At 42.2% G+C, this 22,672-nt stretch overlaps 1 protein-coding gene across 3 annotated transcripts in view; it reads left to right on the top strand.

The window, feature by feature from the left end:
* The window catches only part of LOC128758186 (chemokine-like protein TAFA-5), a 129,096-nt gene that overhangs the window by 20,939 nt on the left and 85,485 nt on the right, over positions 1–22,672 (top strand). Inside the window, exon 1 of one of the 3 annotated variants that reach the window (XM_053864084.1) lies at positions 124–21,340. The exons of the other annotated variants lie outside the window; for them this stretch is intronic. Within the exon in view, the coding sequence (XP_053720059.1) occupies positions 21,250–21,340 (91 nt within the window). The 5' untranslated portion in view covers positions 124–21,249. Of the gene's footprint in view, positions 1–123; positions 21,341–22,672 lie in introns of those variants that run through there. 3 annotated transcript variants of the gene reach the window in all.

Here is a 22,672-nt window from a genome sequence, read left to right as displayed (position 1 = left end):
TCTTTTTATATATATAGATTGTATTTATATATCTATATATATGGTTTTTGAAGATGTGGTGTTTCTCAGGAATGTCTTTCGTCATTTACATATTCATAAGTTGTACAGTCAGCGTCTGTGTTTCTTGCTCTGCTCTGCCATCCTGATATGAACTTTATTCGTCACAAATGAATGCCTTTGTCGAGGTCCTTCCCACTTGTGAGCCGTCTCCACGCCTTCATGCTGTTCATCACACCATCCACTGGCCCCATAAAACTGCATCTTCAAAGTGTCTCAGCAGGAACCTGTCAAGCAAATCCATCAGCCAGCAGTACAAAGTGCAGCGGAGGAGCTCTTCCTCGCTGCAGATCAATTTTCTTTGTGATCAGCTGAGCTTGATGAGATAAAAGTGCTTCCAAACACTTAAGCCTCAAAGCCGCTTCTCTGGCGCTCCAGCCGCTGGGTCACTTTGAAGATTTATTTTTTCCTTGCTATTGTCGATAGCGCTGAAGGTTTGAGGATGGTTTCCTCACTCAGCAAAAAAGATGCCTTCGGCCCCCACAACAACAACAACTACATCATCAATAATTACCTAAAGGCCTAGTTCCTTTTGTTCGTGAGACACAGGCAGCTCAATTGGAAGTGATGTGTCTGATGCGACAGATTTATTTTGGCAACTCTTTGAGACGTTATTTCTTAACAAAATACTCTTGAGTTTGAGTGTGTCACAAGCGAACAGTACTCAGTAACGTTTTAAAACATTTTTGATTCCATTTATAGTCATATCCCTTACTATGTTAGTAGATATAAACATTGTCCAGATAACAGAGAGCTCCTCTAACATGTACTTGCCTTCAGTACATCCCTGTCTACCCACTTAAGTGCAGACTTGATGACCAAACACAGTGCATTCGAACCACCCTGCTGCACATCCTGGCATTCAAGCTATACACGTGTATATCTACCACCCTTACTAAACCTACCTGCCCACCAACTAGCTGCTTTGCCAACCTACCTACAACCACCCTAAAGCTTTTTAGCTTTAAGTTGTTTCCATTATTTTGTCCAACCCCTGTACCTACACCCAGTCTTTCAATTCTTAACTTAACTGAACAAACCCCTCATTCATATTCCCAATTCCCCAGCACATAAATCCACCTTAATACTTGCCATTGACATTTTTTTCCCTTGATCTCTAATAATTATCTCACAATCTTATGCCATTGTTTTCATTAGTCTTAGGATAAAAGGAGTCGCTCTAAGAGAATCTGTGGACCTAAACTAAACCATCCGTCTGTTAAGATCACGGCGGTGCTTTACAGAATGAATCCCAGCACTGGTGGCAGCATCAGGCGATGGTGCCAATGTGTGGTGTTTGCCGCCTCCCCCTCCAAGCTGGTTCCTGACACACAAGCAGAATCTACCCACTTGGCCAGGTGACCGGCACCCGTCCTGCGACCCCTTTGAAGTGTCGATCTCCTGGGACCTGATCCCCGCTGCTCGTGTAGCGATGCCAAGCGTGGTGCAGGATTGAATATGAAAGAGTCCTTTCTCCTCTGGTTATTGTGGGCCAGAAATATTCTGTTGTAGCCTCTGTAACCCAAATTCATTTAACCACATCTTTTGTTAAAAACATATTCCGATTTACACAGGCCTGTTGAGAGACACATATTCACTCCTTCAATTGACTCTGGAGTTCCTCATGCTAATAGATTTCACTTCAACCATTGCGTATTCGTATACAATAAGTCTTTCCTCTGCTTCTGAGATACACGTATACGCCGTATGCCTTGGTGTGTACAAGTAGCTTTTGGACAAAGTTGCGTTTGCAGTTTGCCTGTGGCGGTGTTCAAGCACACACCTGAGGCGGTTGCAGGTGTTTGGGTGCACAGTCTTCTGACCTGCTTTGGGTGGTCGGCGGGGTCAAGCGCTGTCCCCTTCATCTGTGGCTCTCCTGTGGTGTGTTCCTGGGAAGGCAATCTGTGCCACTCCTTCCTGATGATCAACATTTGCCCGACCCAACCTCCTCAACATCATCTCAGAGTCTTGGTCAAGCTCACTTTTTTGGTACTTTTTTTTGACTCCTTAAGGGGTAAGTATAGTGTTTAATCGTATTCATATTTATACTGTTTTTGTTTTCCCCCGAACAGTCCAGACTGATCAGTTAACAGTTAACAGTTAACATCGCGCGAGCATAGAGTTTTCCCTTTAAATTCAGTTTACATTTTCTTGTTATCATATTTACTCTTCTAGCATCTCCATGTTTGATATAAACACATTTGTTGCGCATGGAACCTTTCGCTGCTCCCTGTTATCTCCCTTCTGTCTCTTTTACCTCCTTTACTTTTGAATAATGGCTGAATAACAAAATAGTTGGCTGCGAGCGGCTCAAATAGAATCCCATTAACCTTTATTGTATCTAGGAGGGAAGCGCATGAATATTTTACTTTTCTGGATGACTAAAAATGGTTGTGCTTTCAACTTTAATATTGTAAATAAGTGGCTGAATTCATTTAAGTTTAGTTAGGCTGCTCCTGAGGTTGTCAGCCTTTTTGCATTGTTCCTACAAATGTATGTGATTTGAATTACCATTTAGTACTTACTGTGGTGACATAATGATTGGTAAATAATACTGTGGCATTCTGCTGCGTCGTAATGGCAGTACTAGTAAATATTAATGATGATGTGAAGGTTTATTTATTTCTTTGTTCAATGTGAACACATTCTCTTTGTTGACTTTGATACAACAATGTTGAGAACTGAAATATAGAAATTGTCAAGAATATAGTTTGCTTAGTTTTTTCGTAAACAAGATAGAAAAAACAAACAAAAAAAATCATTTGTATTGTTTTTTAATTTAGCCCCATATTTTGAAACACAAAAAATGTCCACAAACTTTCATAATATTTGTGTCAAATTTAAACGTTGTGCGAAAACTTCCGACATCTCGACTACTGATGAGTATTTTCTGTCGCTCTCTTCGGCCCGCAAATGCACAAAATGACTCTCATCATCACACTCTGCCCGGAGGGAGAGGCAAGTGATTTGTTAGTGTTTGAATTAATGTAACTCATAATTTGAAGACGCCGTTTATTGATTTTCTTTAATCTGTCTGAATGTGGAAGTCACTTTGCCCGTGGCGGCGCGGGTCACGCAGCCCTGGGTGACTTATTAAACTTCCAAACGGGGAAAGAAGCTGTTTTATCGGTGTTTGCTTCAACGCGTCGATGCTCGGATTGATCGGAAATGTCAGGAAATCGGACTGAAGACAAAGTTTAGCAGAGTGAAATGAGAAGGAAGGGGGAAGCAGGGAGCGAAATAAAGAAGGTGAGATGAAAAGATTTCAACTCAGCAGCTTTTTTTTTTTATAAAGACTTAATCAAAATGGCCGTCCCTGGTTGCCCCTCGCCCTGTCGGTTCATCAGCCGGGGGGCTCGACCGTGGTGATGTTGCAGAAGTTGCCTTCTATTGATTTGCTGGTGGCAGCAATTCGTTCTCTCCATCTGTCACGATTAGCTTTTGAGGACAGGGAGCTCGAGGGGGTGAGCGTCTAAATAGAGAGTTTCCTAGAGTGGACAGGAGCAGCTTTAACATGGAAACAAGCGATTTTTACTTCTGTGACGCAATGGTGTGTGTAAATAAGCAATACTGTTTTGTGGCATGAAACTTTGGAGGCGTCTCCTGGCTTATTAGGCACAAGGGTGTTGTCCTGTTGGGGAGGGAATAAATGCTATTTCCAGTCCAGTCAGAGTAACAAACTTCTTCTGTCCTCTTTTCTTTAGCAGTAAACCTGGAACACATCATTTTCCTGCGATAAAGTGTCTATCTTTTATTCATCGTCTACAACTCTATGGCTCCAGGCCTTTTATTGGTTCGCTTTTCTGTCGTCTGAGAAGTGCAACGTCCCAGTGTTTTTAGCTAGTCTGGGTAGGACTGAGCCGCCGGGTGATCTCCTCAGTGTCAGTGACTGTTGCGGCAGAGTTTTTTTCTAGCCATCTAACAAAACAAAATCCATACATTCAATTAAACCAGATCAAAGCAAAGTTGCTACACAGCTCTCTGCTGGTTTCACGCCCTCCCAGTAAATTCTTCGCTAAAATTGAGAAAAATGTAAAAGTTTATCGATTATTTTAACTGTCAATATGCATCTCGATGTCATACGTAGTTAGAACGCTCATTTTCTGCTTTCGGGAACTTAATCCCGCTGGCCATTCAGAAGTACTGAGAAGACAACTGAACTCTTGAACCATGAGGTGACCAGATGCAGAAGCTCTGGCGACTATTGCAATCTCAGTTATGTGAGCGCAAAGCCCCTGTTCTCTTCTTTCAAATGGTATTTGCATTTTGTACATTGAACGAATAAGGATAAATAAGAAAATGTTCACTCAGTCAATTGCCACAGACTCATTTCAATCGCGAAGCCGGTCTGTCTCCTTGAGAGCGGACTCCGTCAGGACATCCTTCTTGCATGAATGGTGTTTTCCGTGGCGCGCTGAAGGACAGGAGGAAGGTTCTTTGCTCGAAGAGATTCACTAAATCAAGGTTGGACTTGTAAATACTGCACCTGGTTAGAGCAGAAGCCAAATGAGGCATGTAAACTAACTTCCACTTGAATATGCCTGATTGAAAAAGCGCAAGATGCTGAAAAGAGCTTGAAATCTAAACCTTTAGATACCCACTGAGCGACGAGATGCTTTGAAAACTGTCGCTGAATTCTTGACAACAGATAATACAGTTGCCCTTTTGTTGTAAGTACATCCTTTTTTTTATATTACTGTGGATGCAACAATGCATCTAAATCCATTTTAATCCAGTACATACGTTATATGATATCATTGTTGCTGTAAACTCTCGCTCGCTTAATTTTACTCTTTTTACCAAAGAATTTTCAACAAGATTCCATATAAGACTATGTTATTTAAAAACATGAGAGGAGTAGGGGAGACATGTCACTTCAGACTGCGAGATTCCTGGTCTGGAGCTTTTGTCATCAGTCCATCCGCATTAGTTACTGTGACAAAAAGTCCACCAGTCCATCACTACATCCGTGCTGGTCCTCATATGAATCCAAGTATTGCGACAAGGTAAGAGTCAAATACTCAGTTGATGAAAAAAAAGGAATTATTATTATTATTATTATTATTATTGTTTTACTCCTCCTCCTCCTCCTACTACTACTACTAATAATAATAATAATAACAAAATTTATCTATGAAATATCACCACCACACGTTTGCTCATAACTCCAAGTCGATGGCGAGTGAAAGATGGGGCAGGTGGAGAAAGGGGACGTAGCCTGTGAGGTAGCGGGGGACACCAGAGCAGCCAGCGGGAGATGCCAGGCCCCCCTCACTACCCGGGACAGATGGAGTGTCCACCTTCTGCTCCTCCTTCTTCACCCAACAGTGTCAGACACCAGCCAAGTAGCCCTGTGTGTATGAGGAAGTCAGAAAGATAGAGAGCAATAAAAAGAAATGGATGAGGGGAGACTTGTGAGTGAGAGGAAACATTTGAAAACAGTTGAGAGAGAAAAGAGAGAAACAGAAAATAGGTGAAGAGAGCAAAGTTATGGTGGGAGCGAAAGGGAGGAATCAAAAGGCAGACAGCTGAACGAGAGAGGACAAAATAGATGAAGGGATGAAGGGTGACAGAGAAACAGTGGGATCATGGTGAGAGAAAGACAAAAAGAGGCAGAGAATGGGAAGGAGTGGCAAGAGAGAACAGAAAGGATTATTGGTGGAGAGAAAAAGGGATGAAGAGTGACAAAAAAGCAGAAATACAGATGAAAAGGAGGATGTTTGAAAGAGATGGGGATGACGACAGATGAAATGCGTGAAAGTGGCCATGAAAATATTGAGAAACAAAGAGCGAACGATTGAACTGAGGAAGATATAGATGAAGAGACGGGGAAGGTTACGCACTCATACTGTCTATACAGTTTTTCTTATATCATTGAATAGTGAATTAGAATTCAATAAGCATTTATTTTAGTGAAATATAACATCCATATGAACAGTAAGACATGCAAACTACACATAAAGTATTTGGGGGGAAAATAATGCATTAACATTCCATATTATATTTTAAAAAATAGGATATAAAATATATACGGTATAAAACAACAGCATCACCTATACACTCGTTCTATGAAGCAACTGCATGGATGTGAATATCAACTTTTGCCCGTAGAGATATATGACAGCTAAGATGAGGCGGAAGGATCCAGATGAAATCAAAGCCAACTCTTGTCTCAGACTGTATTCTCCAAGTGATGGCTGTATATGTGTGTGTGTGTGTGTGTGTGTGTGTGTGTGTGTGTGTGTGTGTGTGTGTGTGTGTGTGTGTGTGTGTGTGTGTGTGTGAAAATGACAGTGAAGGGAGGAAGGGGCTGCACTGGTGGGTTTATTGAGGTTTTCATCACACATCACTCCCGAATTGACATAAATCTCACCAGCTGGTATTTCAATAAAACTCTCAAGAGAGGAACAGGTGGATGAGGGGAGTGGGGTTTTCCTTGGTAGTGACTAGAAAGGACGAGATCAGAAACAAGGACATCAACTCCTGTGGAGAAGTTTGGAGACAAAGCTAGGGGAACCAGATTGAGATGCTTAAAAGAGGACAGACAGTGGACATGTTGGAAGAAGAAAGTTGGAGCTGGAGATAGAAAAAGGGAGAACGGGAAGACGACCAATGAGATTCACCGCTGTAGTAAATGACATGGAGCGGTGATGGCGAGGATGATCAAGGAGGGAGGCTGACCTGCTCTGGCAACCCATTATGAGAAGTGTAGTAGATGAAGACGTGGAGCCAGATATGTCTCAAGTGTTGAGAAAGAAGAAAAGAATAATTCATCAGGAATGTGGGCACGTGTACTCGCTTCACTTGACTGGGGTCACAGACGTCAGTCGTGGTGGAGAAGCAGCTAAATATGAATCTCTTGCTGCCGCAGCCGAGGAGAATATGATTTCAGGCCATTTATTCACACTGTGAAGAGGAGAAGCGCCGCTGGAGCCGCCGCTTGATCCGGCGCTTTCTTGTGCCGTCAAAGCGAGAGTCGACTCTTCTCTGCTGTCGTCCTCGCGCTGGTCTTTTGCTTCCCCATACAAGTTAACCTTTGTCTTGTTCTTCCTCTCTTATCCTCAGTGAGTGGCAGCTGAACTAGTCAGTCGAAGAGTTCAACTCATGAAATGACACAGCATTAATGGTGGTACTTCCAACTTGGTTCATTATATCATGTCTATTACTTGCATTTGACCAATTTTTGTTGCATGAATCCATGTTAGAGAGGACTTCGCTTCACCAACTTAAAGATATTCCCCTTTAATTCCTGTCATTCAGCAGATATGTTGTTCACTCAAAGCTTGGTTCTCCTCAGTGCTTTTGAAGCACATTTTGACCCCTTACGCTGAGATTTTCCCAACATACGGAGAGTTTTCCAACATTCCTGTCAACATGTAGCAAAGTGTGACTCGCAGTATCATCGGCCGCCTTTTGAGGTTGAGCATTCTGGAAGCACTACGCACTATCCACCATTCGCCTAAATCGGCTAACAGCTGCAGGGAGCCTTTACTTCAATCGATGTGATGCTAGTTTCTATTTGCCTCTCAGATTATCACGTCAACATAAATGTGTGAAATCGCGTCACACCAACAAAAGGCCCATCAGCTCATTGGGCAGCGTGTCACATTTAATATTCACTTCGCTTTCATCCGGCAGAGATTCTGACTTGAGCGACGTGGAAAAGTGCAAAAAGGGCGAAATGTGAGCCCAACATTGTGCGTCCGTCAGCAGCAGCGGTGACAGACAGTCCGAGTCAGTGTCTGAATCATCTCCTTCTGGCTTCTGGGCCAGATTTACTCTCTCCATGTCTGACCCCTTTCTTTTCTTTCACTAAAGCGCTTTCTTTCCCTCCATTCTCTGTCTCTCTTTACGTGCCCTGGTCTAATGATCGCATTTCTCTTTAAGCGCCTGTTTTTTTTTTGTTCCCCTCTTCCTCCCAGATGAATGCAGACATGCCGGGGGCCTCAAGGTTAACGCACTCTCCAGAAGTGACTGCTCTTTTCTTCTTTTTATTTTGATGACCTTGTGCCAGATAATATTTCCACCATTTTTTAAAAGCAAATCCCAATTACTGCATCAATCTGCATACAACCATTCTACTGCTTAAAATTTGCGAATGTGATTTGAATACACAGATGAGCGACTTCTACTTTGTGCACAGTACATTCACAACTCGGCGATAACATCATCATATGTCAATGAGTTTTCTGAGAAAAAAATATCAGTCAAATACGGTTACTTGTCTAACTCTACGTTTATCATGTACACATTGTTCAAACAACAATAATTATGAATTTCATTATGAATAAATATTAAAAGTACACATACTTATAAAATTAAATGTATATTGAAATAAAAAAAGTGCAGGTTGCGTTATGAAAGAAAAAGCACAAAATTAAAATAATTTCAACCATGTAAAAATAGATGTATCAGAGGTCTTTTTCATAGATAGATGTATATAAGAGGTCTTTTTCATGTGTGGAAAAGTCTAAGTCTTTCAATTTATTTAACAAAGAAATAGGGAAAACTGCAGGAAGTGTGTCATGATGTCTTAATGGTCACATCAGAATTATGGGATATTAACTGGAAGTCAGGCCAAACCTATACACACGAGACACATGGTTTCATGGTGTTTTTCTTGGAAGGGCAGTGGTTCTACTTTGAGTCAGCCTTGAATGAGCCTCTCACGAGACCTCCCACTAGAGAGCGAGGCCAGACAGCCTTCAGAGAAAACTCAATACCTGAGCGTGTACTTTTGGTCCGGAAAACACATTTGCCCCAGGTGAAAGTAGAAGGTAGACCGACAGGTAATAGCAGAGCTTACCTTTGGTCCACCTCGACAGGGCAAGTGTGATAACTTGCTAACTCGATGACTCATCAGATTTTGAAATCTGTCCCTAAATGAAGGCAGATTCAGTATTCACCCTCGCCGCCATGATGGATCCTGCCAGGCAGGGGCGGGTTTGCTGGCGCGTATCAAAATTAGCCTTGTTAGCCTGCTACAGTTATCATTAGCATGCGTTTAGCATGCTGAGATATTGACATGAGCGACAACATGGATCAATAAATCCGTGTGCCGGCGAAATAGCAAGTAAGCATCGACTGGCAGATCGATGCCGACATTATAGATCATCTATTTAAGCATGTGCGGCGTTCATCGCACTTTATAACATGTCCAAACGTACGTCAGCACTTCTGAGGAGCCATAAATCAGCCGTCGGCCTTCAAGGTTCACCGAATGCCTTCCTGACTCATTTTGTCGCCTCCGTCGCAGCATATTGCCTTCATTTTGCTATTTACATAAATATTTTCCAGCGACCAGACGCACCTGCTGGCACTGAATTTGATGTTGGATGTTGATGGAGGATTGATTTTTAATTCTCTGCTCGCAGATTGAGTATGATGGTCTCCTTACAACAGGTGATCGATATTTTAATGATGCGGTCAGCGCTTTTCTCCATTGTTTGCATTAAAGAGGAAGATTGTTTAATTTTAATCGACTCAAAGTAGCAAGGTCACTTTCCTCAGGTAAACTTGGACTCAGGTGAAGCTGAAGTTTGTCGATAATAGACTGAGAGCTGTGTGAGTGCTGTGTACTGAGTCATAGTGAGCCACTTGTGAATTCAGACATGTTCAAGATAATAGTCAAAAGAAATGCCAGATGAAAATGTTATAAAAGTTAAATGTTATGGAAAGCTTGAGGCGCATCAGCTTTTACATACTGTACAAACTATTCTAGGTGAGTCAAAATTTTGGGGTGAAACCAGCATTTCATGACTCTGGTGAAGATGGCTGTATAATGATGTCATTTGTTATGATATATGAAATGAAACAGTTGAGATTTGGTAAGATGAAAACCAGTAATAAGTGAAAACAGTTGTGTAAATCTTGATATTACAAAAAAATTTAAAAAAAAAAAAAAAAAAAAAAAAAAACATTATTGAATTACAAACCTGTATATGTGAATACAAATTTAAATAATGATGGAAACCCATTTTTGAGCGCCATATGAGAGCGTGGAACTGTTGGACATTAGATATATTCATAATTCAAACTACGACAAAAAATGCAGTGTTATGTCCAATATAACAGTAATAACAAAAAGAACAAGTCAGAAAAAGAATAAATCAAAAATAAATGTTGATGCTTTTTTGTGTGTATAATATGATATACATAATGAAATAAATGAAATCATAAAAAAATGCTAAAAGTCATTCAAAGTGTTATTTCGAAGGGTCTATGAAGTCATCATTAAATGATCTTAAGGCACATTAAGTCTTGAATACAAAGCAGTTTTGGAAGTTTATGTCAAACGTACAGAGGTAAATCACAATGAGATAAACCTCAGAATGAAGAGGAAACTGTTCAAAATCACTTCCTAAACATATTACTAATTCAAATTCTGATGTCCGACACATAATAACCTCATTGTGAATGAAAATGAGACGTGATTAGACAAAAAAGTCAAAAGTACTTGCATGAGAGATTATGCAACTGATCACTCTGTTTATGGGAGCAACTACAACAAGCACAATATAATGATGAAATGCAACCTAAAAATGAAGAAATATGTGATAACACAATGGATATTCAGACAAAAGTGTGGCTGATGGGATAGAACAAGAAAATATGAGCAACAGATAAAACAAGGACATTATGATAAATATGCATTTTGTCAGAGCTACAACTAAAAATAATGAAGTATATGAGTATAAAAGTATATGATAAAGGTCTGAATTATCAGATATGAAAATGTCACGTGACAGGGCAATTGCGAGCTAATCCTTTTTGTTTTCAACTTTGATCTCATTTTGATCTGTTTCCAAAAGTTGTAGCCGGGAAATGGTTATGGATGAAGGCATCGTATAGATGCAGGGTTTATTCTGTATGTAAACGCTGCCATAAAAAATTATTTTAAAAACTATCTCTTTTTAAAGATGATCTCTCACCTGAAAGAAAGTGGAAACATCGGAACAAACAAATAACGCATCATGGAGGTGGACATTTCACAGAAAAATTCTGAAACATCGGAATGACTGAGATCCGTCGGTCGTGTCAGTCGTGAAGTCAAGTCGAGCTTTCCAGCTGGACGTGTAAAGAGATGCTTTACTTCATCCAAATCAATGAGTGTCAAAACTTCCCCCTCTGATTCATTGCTCCTCTATTCTTCGCCACAGTTTCAAAACACTTTGCCGAAAACCCAGAGATGAGAAAAATCTTCATTGTGATCCGAAGTTTGGAATGGAAATAAATTCAAAACTTCCTCATCTGAATCTCTGGCAGTCACATTCTCTTTCGCCTTGTCTGGCTTCTACTACATAACAGCATTGTGCCCTGTCTCCTCCACTGGCGCCAGTGTTCAAACTCTGTTATCCTATACTTTGATATAAACTCCGCCCCCTGCATGTGTGAAGTAGCAACTACACCAGGCTTCATATTTACAGCCTGGCTTGTTTATATGCCTTCATGTTACCTGCTGAAATCCTGTATTTTTTTTGGTGAAAGTCTCAATTAACTAAGTTCTGTGTATATGTAATAACGGGTTGTTATGGGCTAAAGTTTAAAACTATCAGATGAAACTGAGAATTACAAAATGTAGAGTTCAAGTTATGCCATCAATAGACAATAGATTATACAAGACACATATAGACGGGTGTTTTATTAGACAGCAGACGACATTTTAGCTGCCATATTTTCACACGCGCACGTGAGCGTTCACTCTTATGAGGGTCTCCCATAAGCCTCTTACCTTTCCTGTCGCCAGAATGAAAGCAAGCCCACTCACTCACCAGTGTTCTCTGCCTTTTCATCGCCTCCTCATCCATCATCTCCTCCGCCAGCGTGATCGGATTAGATGCCTGTTAAGTGGTGGCAGGATACCACCAAGAATTATTGGTAATATGCAGCCAGTTGTTGTTCTCTGCATTAATCATTCATTTCCTCTCCAGCGAGACTCGGCGGAGAATCCACTCCCACCAGCATCTTTGGTGGGAAGAATGATTGTCAGCTCAGAAGCTTCTTCAAACAATGTTCTCCCTCTCTACATTCATGGAGTACTTCAGTTCCTTGCATTACAGATCAGCCGTAACATTGCGACCAGCTGCCGAACATCAAGTCTGATGCCCTGTTTGAGCAAAACAGACGTAACGGTTTTCATGTGGAGGTCACATCAATCATTCACTTTCATCCGCTTTTTCCTTTCATGGCGCTGAGCCGTCTGGAGTCTCTCCCAGCTACATGAGCTGAGATGTGAGACTTTACTGGATATCCACGAATGTGATTAGATCTCAAGGTGTTATGATCTGGAATGAGTTTCGAGTGATTTCACTTGACACAAATGATGGTGTCAATTAGAATTGGAATACTTTTGGAATATTCTAAAACCGAAAATGTGTTGACCAAAACAGCTTATCATCAGAATGGGAGGAAGTTAATCGTTGAAAAAAAGTGTTTAACTAGCTGAAACCTTTCACCTGAGCTCTGACCACGGCTTCAGAATTGGCCGCATTTAACAAAAAATGATTCAGACCTACCTTGCTCAACGGCAGCATTTGCTCTGGAGTCAGGTCAAGGTGACTCACCTACTGTTAGAGAGCCTGTGATTCAAAGAGACACACTGGGATCCAGTTGAAGAATTTCTGACTCACATATATCCGCGAGTCAGGTCTGAGACACTTATTATTTATTCATTCTGAGCCCACAAACGTGTTAGCATAGTTTGAGATTTGACACTTAACACTCTCATAAGTGACTAAAGTTGAAACAAATCCTTCAAATGTCTACTCAACTAGTAATAGACGCCCATTCCCGCCAAGTTACATAATAATAATAATAATAATAATGATAATAATAATAATAATAATAATAATAATAATAATAAGAAGAAGAAGAAGAAGAAGAAGCAGGAGAAGAAGAAGAATATGTTATATCAGACAATATACTGTCTAATATACTATATATAGACAATATTGTTATAATTATTATTTTGTGTCTTTAATCTTATTTAACTAGTATAAATAGTGTGTTTTATTTTATTTATTTTATATTATTATTACATATATTATTATTTTATATGTATTGTTATTATTTTTATTATTAGAAATACATAATTAAAAAAGTAAAAAGTAAAAAAAATCATTAATTAAAAAAAAAAATCCTCACACTTTATTTTGTGTCTTCAAACTCGCTAGCATCAATGGAAACCCATTCCCGCTAAGTAAAAATAAATAAATAATAAATAAACAAATAATACTAATAAATAGTTTTCAGCTGCTGATTAAGGGTGGGAAAAACATCTCATTAGTAAAACGTTCATTGATGATGTGTGATATAGAAATGACTGGGCTTTATGGCGACATCTTGAGCTTCTGAATGCCTCTTCTGCAACAGCATTAGACACAAAACTCCACTTCTGCTTGGGTTGACCGGAGCGAGGAAACGCAGCGTTCGGTGAACGCTCCTGTTTTTTCCACACTCAAGGACAAAACACAGGCACAATTAACATCTCATATCTCAGAGTGATTCAAGGACTCCACAACATGTACACTTGAACTGACATGCTGTCAGTCTTGCAACGTTCTTGACAAACGTCCGCGGTATGTCCAATGTGGCCTCATCAGTGAAGGCGCCACTGACAAAACCGCTCACAGCACCAGGTGAACGTTAATATCAAAGTAATGCGAAGACAACTGAACGAAATACAGATGTAAATAACTTGGATAATGTAACATTCTTTGCTGTCAGGTGTTGCTAGGTTTGAGACAGTGGTTTCTTTACAAATAGATCGAGGAAGTGGTGTGGTGAAAGAGTCTCTTTTTTATCGCTTTTCGGCTATTTACGTGGATGAACGGTAGTGCACAGTATCTTGGTTCATATTGAAAGCTTGCTCAATGCACCCCTGAATCAGATTGTACCATTTTGTGTCACGTGAACAGGCCTGACTCCGATCACAATACATTCATTCGGATTGTGGAAAAAGTGAAGATGTAACCTCAGCTTCTGTGCTTCAGGCGGGTCATACTGCCCCTACTTTAAACAGGCAGGTGTTGTAAACATGGGTGTGACGTGTGCATAGTAGAACATGTCCCGTTAAAAAAAAACTCATGGATTCAAACGGTGAACAGATGAGTCCCAAATCAAATGATTTTTCAATTTCATTGAAATCTGTCTACATCTTTCAGAGGTTCCTACATCTTTCATCAAAAAGCTCCGTTGAGCAGCAAACATGGCACCTTCAGCGCGGCCTCCATGGTCTGATGAAGGATCCGTAATGTGGACTGGTATCAACACAAGTGGCGCGGTCCAATCACCAGCATCACATTTTACAGTCCAATTCATCGTTCAAAGGAGCAGAGACGCATCACGCACACTGACACTTGAGTCTTGAATAGTCATGACCGGGCCAGCTGAAGACAAAGCCTGGCTGATGAATGCTGTTTGCGCTGACAAATAATAATGATGCTTCATCATGTGTCGACTTCTACTGTTAGGAACAAAACAACACACTTGTTTGGTGAGCGGCGGCTGATTAATAGGTGTCGAAGGGAAAACGGAAGCAGATAAAAAAAAACCCTCGACTTCAGCGCGGGGTCGCTGTAATTCATCAAAAAGTTTCCACAAATTGGTGGCTGTGATGGATGGCTTCAGCGGGAGTGGTGTGTGGTGACGCGGGTGTTGTTGGCGGCAGCAAGGAGTAGGAGACACATGCGCCGATCATCGGCCGTGGCAGCCGTGTGCCGATAAGATGTAAAGCAGACGAGAGTGTTCCGTCAGTGTCATCGGGAACAAGGCGTCCCGGCAGGTTGGCTGGAGAGTGGCCCACTTAGCCTGACCTTCGAAGTCGACTTTTTAAAGCACCATTAGCTTCTTTAGCAGTATTGTTTGTTTTTTTAAGTCATTTTGAGTTGAGGCTTACTTCCTCTTTTTCAACTTGAGTCCATGGGAATTGGTCTGATATGCAAGATTCGGAAATGTATTGTGTCTACTGGTGAGTTTTCTGTTGAGCACCACATCTGAGTGAGTCACAGTTTGATGATTTACTTGTGCTCAGCAAAAATGTATTGTGAATAGCTAGACATTCCAGTCCATAGAGCTTTATTTCACTTTCATTTCACTCATTTTCGACTGGCAACAAAGTTTACTTTAGGTTTAGTGTGATATGTGGTAGAGAACTACAATGCTTGTTGCAGGCTCTCACTTGAGAGTCGGTTGAGTGAGAGTCAGTTTTTAGTTTAGTACCTTTAGCATATGCTTTAGCACTGGAGCATTTTGCTGTGACGTCATACATGCAACGTCTGGTTTGTAGTCCAAAAAATGGTATACTTTCCCAAGCAAATAAAAAATAAATGTTTCATTTCTTATAATGTTTTTCGTCTTTTGGGGAGAACATTTCAGTGGCACGATTACAACATCCAGCAGCCAAAGGATCAAAGGATCGGCTTCTTATCTCCGAAGCTGAACAGCTTTCATACTGCAATTCATGCATATCTCCAGAGCCTTATCGGTGACTCTTTAAATAAATGCCTTGTCACACAACAAACTACATTTGGATGGAATTGATGAGGTTCGAGTGACAAACATTCTCTTACCAGGATAAAAGGCTGGTGCTTGAGCACCACAAGAGCTCTGCGCACTTAGTGGATGGCATTTGTAAGAAACTACATGCCTGATGTAACCTTCACCTCAAGGGCCCAACAGCAGACTCAATGGTTTGTGAGACTCAATCAAAATAAATATATTGAGGGAGCCATGTGGCGGACACTAGTGTCACATTTGCAAGAACACAGAAAAACTACTCTGTGGCACTGAAATGTCCCACAAAAAAGGGAAAGAGTCATGACTCATGGGTTAATTTACAGAGTTATGAGTTGTTCTTGACCTGCCCAAACTCTGATATTGTGGTGTTTTTCTTCACTCCAATGAAGGAATAATTTGGTTGCTCATTTCTAGGTAGATGCCCGGCACCAACAAGTGACTCGGAGGACGGGGTCGGAGGGGAAGCCGTTCTAGATCCACTCTCACATCAGATTGAACGTAGAGCACTTTGTGTCAGACAACCCCCCCAGGACAAAATCCGTATGTCCCCGCTCCTCTGATTAAGCCCTCTCTCAGATTTATTGGCGTCGGGAAATAATGGGAAACACAGCGAATGTAGAAGTTTTAGGCCATTACTCACGGCTTTTATTGGCATGGGCTCCTCCTGGCGCCGGGCCACTGACCTGCACAGAGGACAAAGCAAGTAACGCCGCTCCTGGCTCCTGGCAACTGAAGCGGTGAGGAGGCGGCGGGACAGGAAAGTGAGAAAGGCAGAAGCAGTGTAGGTGGCTGGTGTGAAGAGGGAGGGGAAGGAAACGGCTTAATAATTTATGGGAAAGTACACTTCCACCGCGCTTATCACAAAATGGTTTCTAATAAAAACTGGGGGGATTGTTTGAAAAAAAAAAAAAAAAAAGCAAATATCTTGGGGGTATTTATGAGGCCGTCTAGACGGAATAGTGGGTCCCAGCAGAGAAACGAGTCGGTGTAGTTGTGATTAAATTTAGGCTCAAATAAAACAGAGGAAGGTTTTTAATCTGCGCATGAAGGTGATTAAGATTTCGCAAAGCCGCACAGCGAGAAATGTCTTTTGGATTCACGCCTTTGCTAGTTTATCACCGCTCAGCTACCGACTCATTGTGGTCCTAAAAGACAATATCATTCATCTTCTTCTGCACAGTCACACCAAGGGTTATGAGGGGCTACCAGAGAGGGGGGGGTGGCACCCTACAAAACTGACCTGTCATCCACTGCCACGTTTGCGTAGAATTGCATGTCTGACTAATGTCTGTGAATTTTTTTTAATAGATACTAAAGTTAAAGGGTGTCAGTCTATGTGTCTGTGAATATATTGAACTATCAAACCAGAGAGCAATTGTCTGGATATGGGTTATAAACTGGCTTTAAAATTTGCTTGAATAAATGTGCCCACATAACTGCAGTGATGATACTGAGAGGAAGACAGGATGTTTAATCCTCGATGCTTTCGGCCTCGATGAGGAAAAACGATGGTTTGACATCATTAGCTTTTGGAGTCGCTGAACGAGCTGTGAATGAATATGGAGCCACTCACTAGCTGCCATGACAGAAGTCTTTTTTTGTATTCAACACATTGCCACTTCTAAGGTGTCACATATTGACAATTGTCAAGTGTACTTTTGCATGCCAGACTGACACTGAAGTCAGCCATCTGTGCCTATGACTCTGACTTGCGTCGCCGAAGTGGATAGCAACAAACAGCCCATGTGTCATAATCCCACAGCAGTAGGTGAGACATTTCATTCAATTCAAATGCATATGAGCCATCTTGCAAGTGTCAACATTGGACACATTAGTCCTTGATGATAGTCAAAATGTGACGCCCTGGAAGTGGCAGCATTGTATTGTATTTTTGCTGTATTTTTTCGTTTTAGTCAGTTGTATTCATGCAGCAAAACATTGATATCCATTGCCGCAATTTCATTTCGTGGCTGTCTCTTCCATCTCCACAGATTGAGTCATGTAAAAATAAAAAAAAACAGAGGTTGGGTCTCAGTAAGCCATGGGATAGCCCTCCTTTCATTCTACATGTAACTACATGTCTATTCAAGCTCCTCAACAGTAAGGACTACACCTGTGCGCAATGAGCGATCCACATCCCTGGAGCAGTAGATGAGAAGAAAAAGCCATTTTACGCTATTGAAACTCCTATACGTCAACATGCAAAATGGAAGGCTGCCTTTGTCGTCAATGTGGGACGCAAAACTCTAAGTTAATATTATCACACCATAGGGGTTGAGGATGAGAAGCTCTGCAATGTTACTTCCTCCCGCTATCTAATTTATCGCATGGTAGTCTGTGATAGCTGCAGTGTAATAACTTAGTAATAACAGTGGGTATAAAAAAAAAAAAATCACAGTGTGGGCGGCAATGAGCGGCCTGGTAGAGGCATGCGCTCTCTTGAGTGGCTTTCTGGCTTCTTTTAATCTTTGTAAATAACTCACGATCTGTGGTACAGCTCACTACACTAAATTATGGATTACGAATTAGCACACACAAAATGGCAGCTCAGTCCAACTGCCCCACAATCTTCACATGATCCAGACTGCTTCAGGGAGGTGCATAGAAGAATGTCACACTAACATTATCATGCGGGAAATAATCCCGGGAACCCTGCAGGTGTTTCAGGAGTTGGAGATCTTGAACAAGTCAGATCAGATGAGCAAATTGTCGCTTCATTTGGACACGAATTTAAACAGACATTTGAATTGCACTGCGACAATATAATCTTTGCATAATTGAACAATGTGGGTTTTTGTTGTGGTGGTGCATTGAGAGGAAAAAGCGAGTGATGTGTCAGTGAACATCATCACTGGCTGTGCTGACTGGACCAATATAGAACAGTGAAACAATAGCTGCTGTAATCCTCCTCAGAGAGAGACAACACTCCTTTTTTTCGGCTTTGTGTAATTTTGGAAGCTGGTTATGAGATGAATGCAAGAATCCAAATAGTTTGTAGGTCAAGACTTCCTCTCGCCGCAGTTTAACCCCGCGTCACAAAAGTGCAGCTCCACACTGTCAATAATCTCAGCTGGAGAGCTAATTAGCTGATGCGGGGCGGCCGTGCATGCCGGACTCTCGCATGCATGTGTCACGCCTCCTCAAACCATTCACTGCAAAGAAAGGCAATTTGGAGAGAGTAGACCCCCCGACATGGGTGGGAAGCTGTTGCGCGTGGGGTGCTCATGCAGAACATCATCTGCGTCAAAAGAACGGTGCTCTAAATATAACTTGTGCATAAAGCCTTATTAGAGTTAAGGGCTTCTTTGTGCGCCTGAAACACTGCTCCACCGCCTTTCTGTCCTGACACCTATCGAACCTGTAGCTAACTGTGTGAGAATCTCCAGGACGTGTCTATCCCGGTGACTAATTTGCCTGTTTCGTGAAAACTCTCCCATCGATCAGCTCGGCTTATGACGCTGCCGCTGGCTTCGGTTGGCATGCAGTAACCCTGAGAAGCAAATTGGCCTCCGTGTGTAAACAGAAAGAAAACAATTTATTATTCCACTCACTTCTTCTGGTGTCTCGAAAAATCCACACCTTAAACAAGGCGATGGTGACTGAAACTGTACAGCGTGTGCTGTAAAGAATCCATTTCAGGGCACCTAGTCCAGGGAGCAGCTGCAACAGTGTTCCAAGAGATGACCGATCCAAAATGCTTAGTGTAGCATCTGCTGCGGATCCTTAGAGTTGGTATCAAAAGTGCAGTCTGCTAGTTTGGGTCGTCATACAAATACAATGCTACCTAGGTTTATTATCATTCTTCTGTCCTGATAATATGGATAATACAGACAAGGAACAAAATGTTTTTTGCGAATGTAGGTGCTGGCATCGTCATTCAATTCTACAGATGCCCATCTTATCGCCCTCCCACACTCTCACACATGCGAGACATGGTTAAAGACAAATAAAGCATGCTCCCAACTCTTCAGAGGAAGAGTCTGAGTCGATCAGGCGTCTCAAACTGCTCCTCAAAGGGGCTTGGTGTCTGGTTGGAACAAAAAACTGCACCCGCTGTGACCCCTTTGAGGGCCAGTTTGAGACGCCTGGTGTAGATAGTGTTGACCGCCCCATATACAACCACTGTGAAGTGGTCTACGCACTTCAATGCATGTACTTTGGGTTCCAACTGACTGACGTACAATATACCGTACACACTTCGCAACCCTAGAGTAAACTAATACAACACAGCAGACATGTTTGTGTTTGAGTTTCACCCCGATGCTGCCAACTGCAAGAGTGTTAATGAAATTACTGTAAACCACAGAAAGTACAAGGCGCGGCTACTGATGTCATTGTGCTGTAGAAGTGTTCAATGCTTTGTTCAGGTTCTGCATGGAAAACTTTGAAACATGGCACATGTATATGCATCTTTAAGTTTACATGGATCTGTACTCTGTAGGTACCAAACAAATTTGGTCAGTACCAACAGTTCAAGTACAAAATTCAGAACTCGTCGCCTTGGTGGGTGAGTTATTTATATCAAGCCAGTCCTCAAAGGGCAGCAGTGGAGGCTGGTTTTGGTTCCAACCAAACAGCACCGGACTGTCAACGCATTACCCTTTTGTGACTCAGTTCGAGACCCTCTGGTTTGTATTGTTAAGTGTCCGTGCTTCTGTGTATTTACTGACTGTTAAACATGGGCAACTCCACCAGGGAGCCCTCTAGTGGCTGGCAATATCACAGCAAAACATAAAACTAGGCAACATGATGTCAATTCAACTTCTCAGTACCAGTTAGTGCTTTGTGATGAAACTTATTTCAGGTTTAAGCAAGGAAGATGTCGGACCCTCCGTACAAGTCAAGTATTGCTCCCAAACACTCAACCAAGACTCCTGGTGAAGCCCAGAGTCTTGACCATCTGAGGAGGCAGAGAGTGAACCTTCCCAACCATGGCGAGGTCAGGTCATCACGGAGAGATACTGTTAGAGGATGTCTGGCTTTCAAGAAACACAGGCAGTGAAATAGCAAACATAGGACAACAGCAAAGACGGAATTGAGTCTCCAATTTGGGCCCAAACATCTGACTTGTAAAAGCCCACAACCATGTTCATATGCATGGTTAAAGATTAGCCTCAATATATACCCTAGAAAAGGTTTGACACATGCAGTTAGAAGCTTTTATAAACATTATTTTGGGCTGAATCATGAAGGGGAACCGCGATTCGGTGGGAGGGGGGCGTAAAGAGAGCGAGAGGGTGAGGGAGACAGAACGATATGGAGAGAGAAAGAGCGAGAGCGAGGGACAGAGAAGGAGGGGAGACTTGAGAGAGGGTCTGCAAGGCGACCTGGCTGCCAGTGTTTGCCTCTCCAGCAGCGGGAGAGAAGCGCGTAACATGCAGCCGAGAGCGGTGAGCGTGGATCGCCGTGCGCGCTGGACCACCGACGGCTGAGGCGGGAGTAAAAGTGGACTTGTTCTTGCTGCTGTCTCAAAAACATTTACATTTTTAACATCATTTTTGGGATTGTTTTCTCGTCTGGGACTAACAAGAGTGGATTTCTCTCCTTGGCACCATGATCGCAGAGCTCCACTTCACCGGCGCGCTGTGAATCAGCAACCCGAGTTGGAGTCTCTCCTCGCCGCCTTCTATTTTTTTTTTGCAACTCCCGGTCCGCCGCGAAGCCTCCAGCGTTAGGATGCAGCTGCTCCGAGTTGCGTGGGCACTGACCGGAGCTGCGATCTGCTGCTTCCTCATCCTCCTCATCCACTCTCGCCTGCTTCAAGAAGGTAACTGCTGAATTCCAATTTTTCAAAAGCGAGCGGAAAAGAGCTGCGGCGCTTTGTGAACTTTTGCGCAGCCATTACCGCGACATGAACGGGGACCGCGAGCGCCAGTGCTCGGATCTCAATGAGCTATTTCAAATCATCGCCCGACTGATTTTTCGGTTCTGCACAGCAGGTTCGTGCGTATTCTCAATAGATGGCACCAGAGTCTAGCTTTAGGGTAACATCGAGGTCAAGCGCGTGTAATGTCTGTTGTCTTTCCCCCCCTCCCTTGTGCAGCTGAACCTTTTTTATGTTCCATTTTGGGAGTATTTCAATCATAGCCTCTCTCAACGCTCCGCCGCACCGCCTGACATGTCCGCCAACATGTTTTATGGATCACACACAAGTGCGTTTGGAGGTTGCGCGGCACCCATGCGCACCAACGACACTGGAACAGCGTCGAGGACTCCAACACTCTGCAGGTGTTTAGGAGCCTGTTGGGTGTTTTTTTTTTTTTTTTTCACCCCTTGTTTAGCATATTTGTTGACGGTGGATGGCGACAGTATCGACCCGTTCTTAACTTTTAATCTGTCAAAGATTTGAGTGACAACAGAATTGACATTTAATCCTTCACAATTTCATGAAACTGATACATAAAAAAAGGTTTATAGTGACACTAAATCAAACTCGTACTATTGCGTTGTTGGACACGTACTTTGACATGTAGAACGCCAAACAGAAACTTTGTAATGATGTCCAAAATGTCATCATGTTGTCAACATACGCTCAGCGTTGGCGTGTACATACATTGTATGATTTTTACAAAGTTGAATGTATGAATGAAGTTGGAATATTCAGGACATCATTCAGGTGACTGCTTAAGTGCTAATGCTAGTTTTTGAAATTAATGGAGGATATACTCTTTCAAATAGTTTGCACATGTAGCGCAATAAGCAGCGAAAAGGTAAGCAAATTAGCTACGTTCTTTTTGTTCCGCTAGCCACCTCCTCCACGGTGGTTATGTTCTCGACTGCGTCGATCTGTCACTCTGTTTCTGTTCAAAACGACTTGAAAAGTTGGGGACGGATTTGGATGACATTTTCTGGAAATGTGTGAAATGGGCACAGAACACACGACTCAATTTTGAGGATGATTCAAATAATTTTTTTGCCATCACTTGAAGCCTTCAGTAGCCCACCCAGGATAAACACTTTCGAGGTCCCCATCCTTCCTAGTGTTTCAGGGGTTGGGATTTGCCCTCTCTCCTCCGGGGCCCACCGGCAGGGAATTAAGTTGTAGTTGACGGAGGTTTGCGCACTCTGAGTGCTTTTGTAGTTCATTGTTTGGTTGTTT

The sequence above is a fragment of the Synchiropus splendidus genome, chromosome 4, assembly GCF_027744825.2.
Source record: "Synchiropus splendidus isolate RoL2022-P1 chromosome 4, RoL_Sspl_1.0, whole genome shotgun sequence".
Lineage (NCBI taxonomy): Eukaryota > Metazoa > Chordata > Actinopteri > Syngnathiformes > Callionymidae > Synchiropus > Synchiropus splendidus.
The sequence above is the reverse complement of the archived record's forward strand: the minus strand, read 5'-3'. Positions and strand labels throughout refer to the sequence as shown.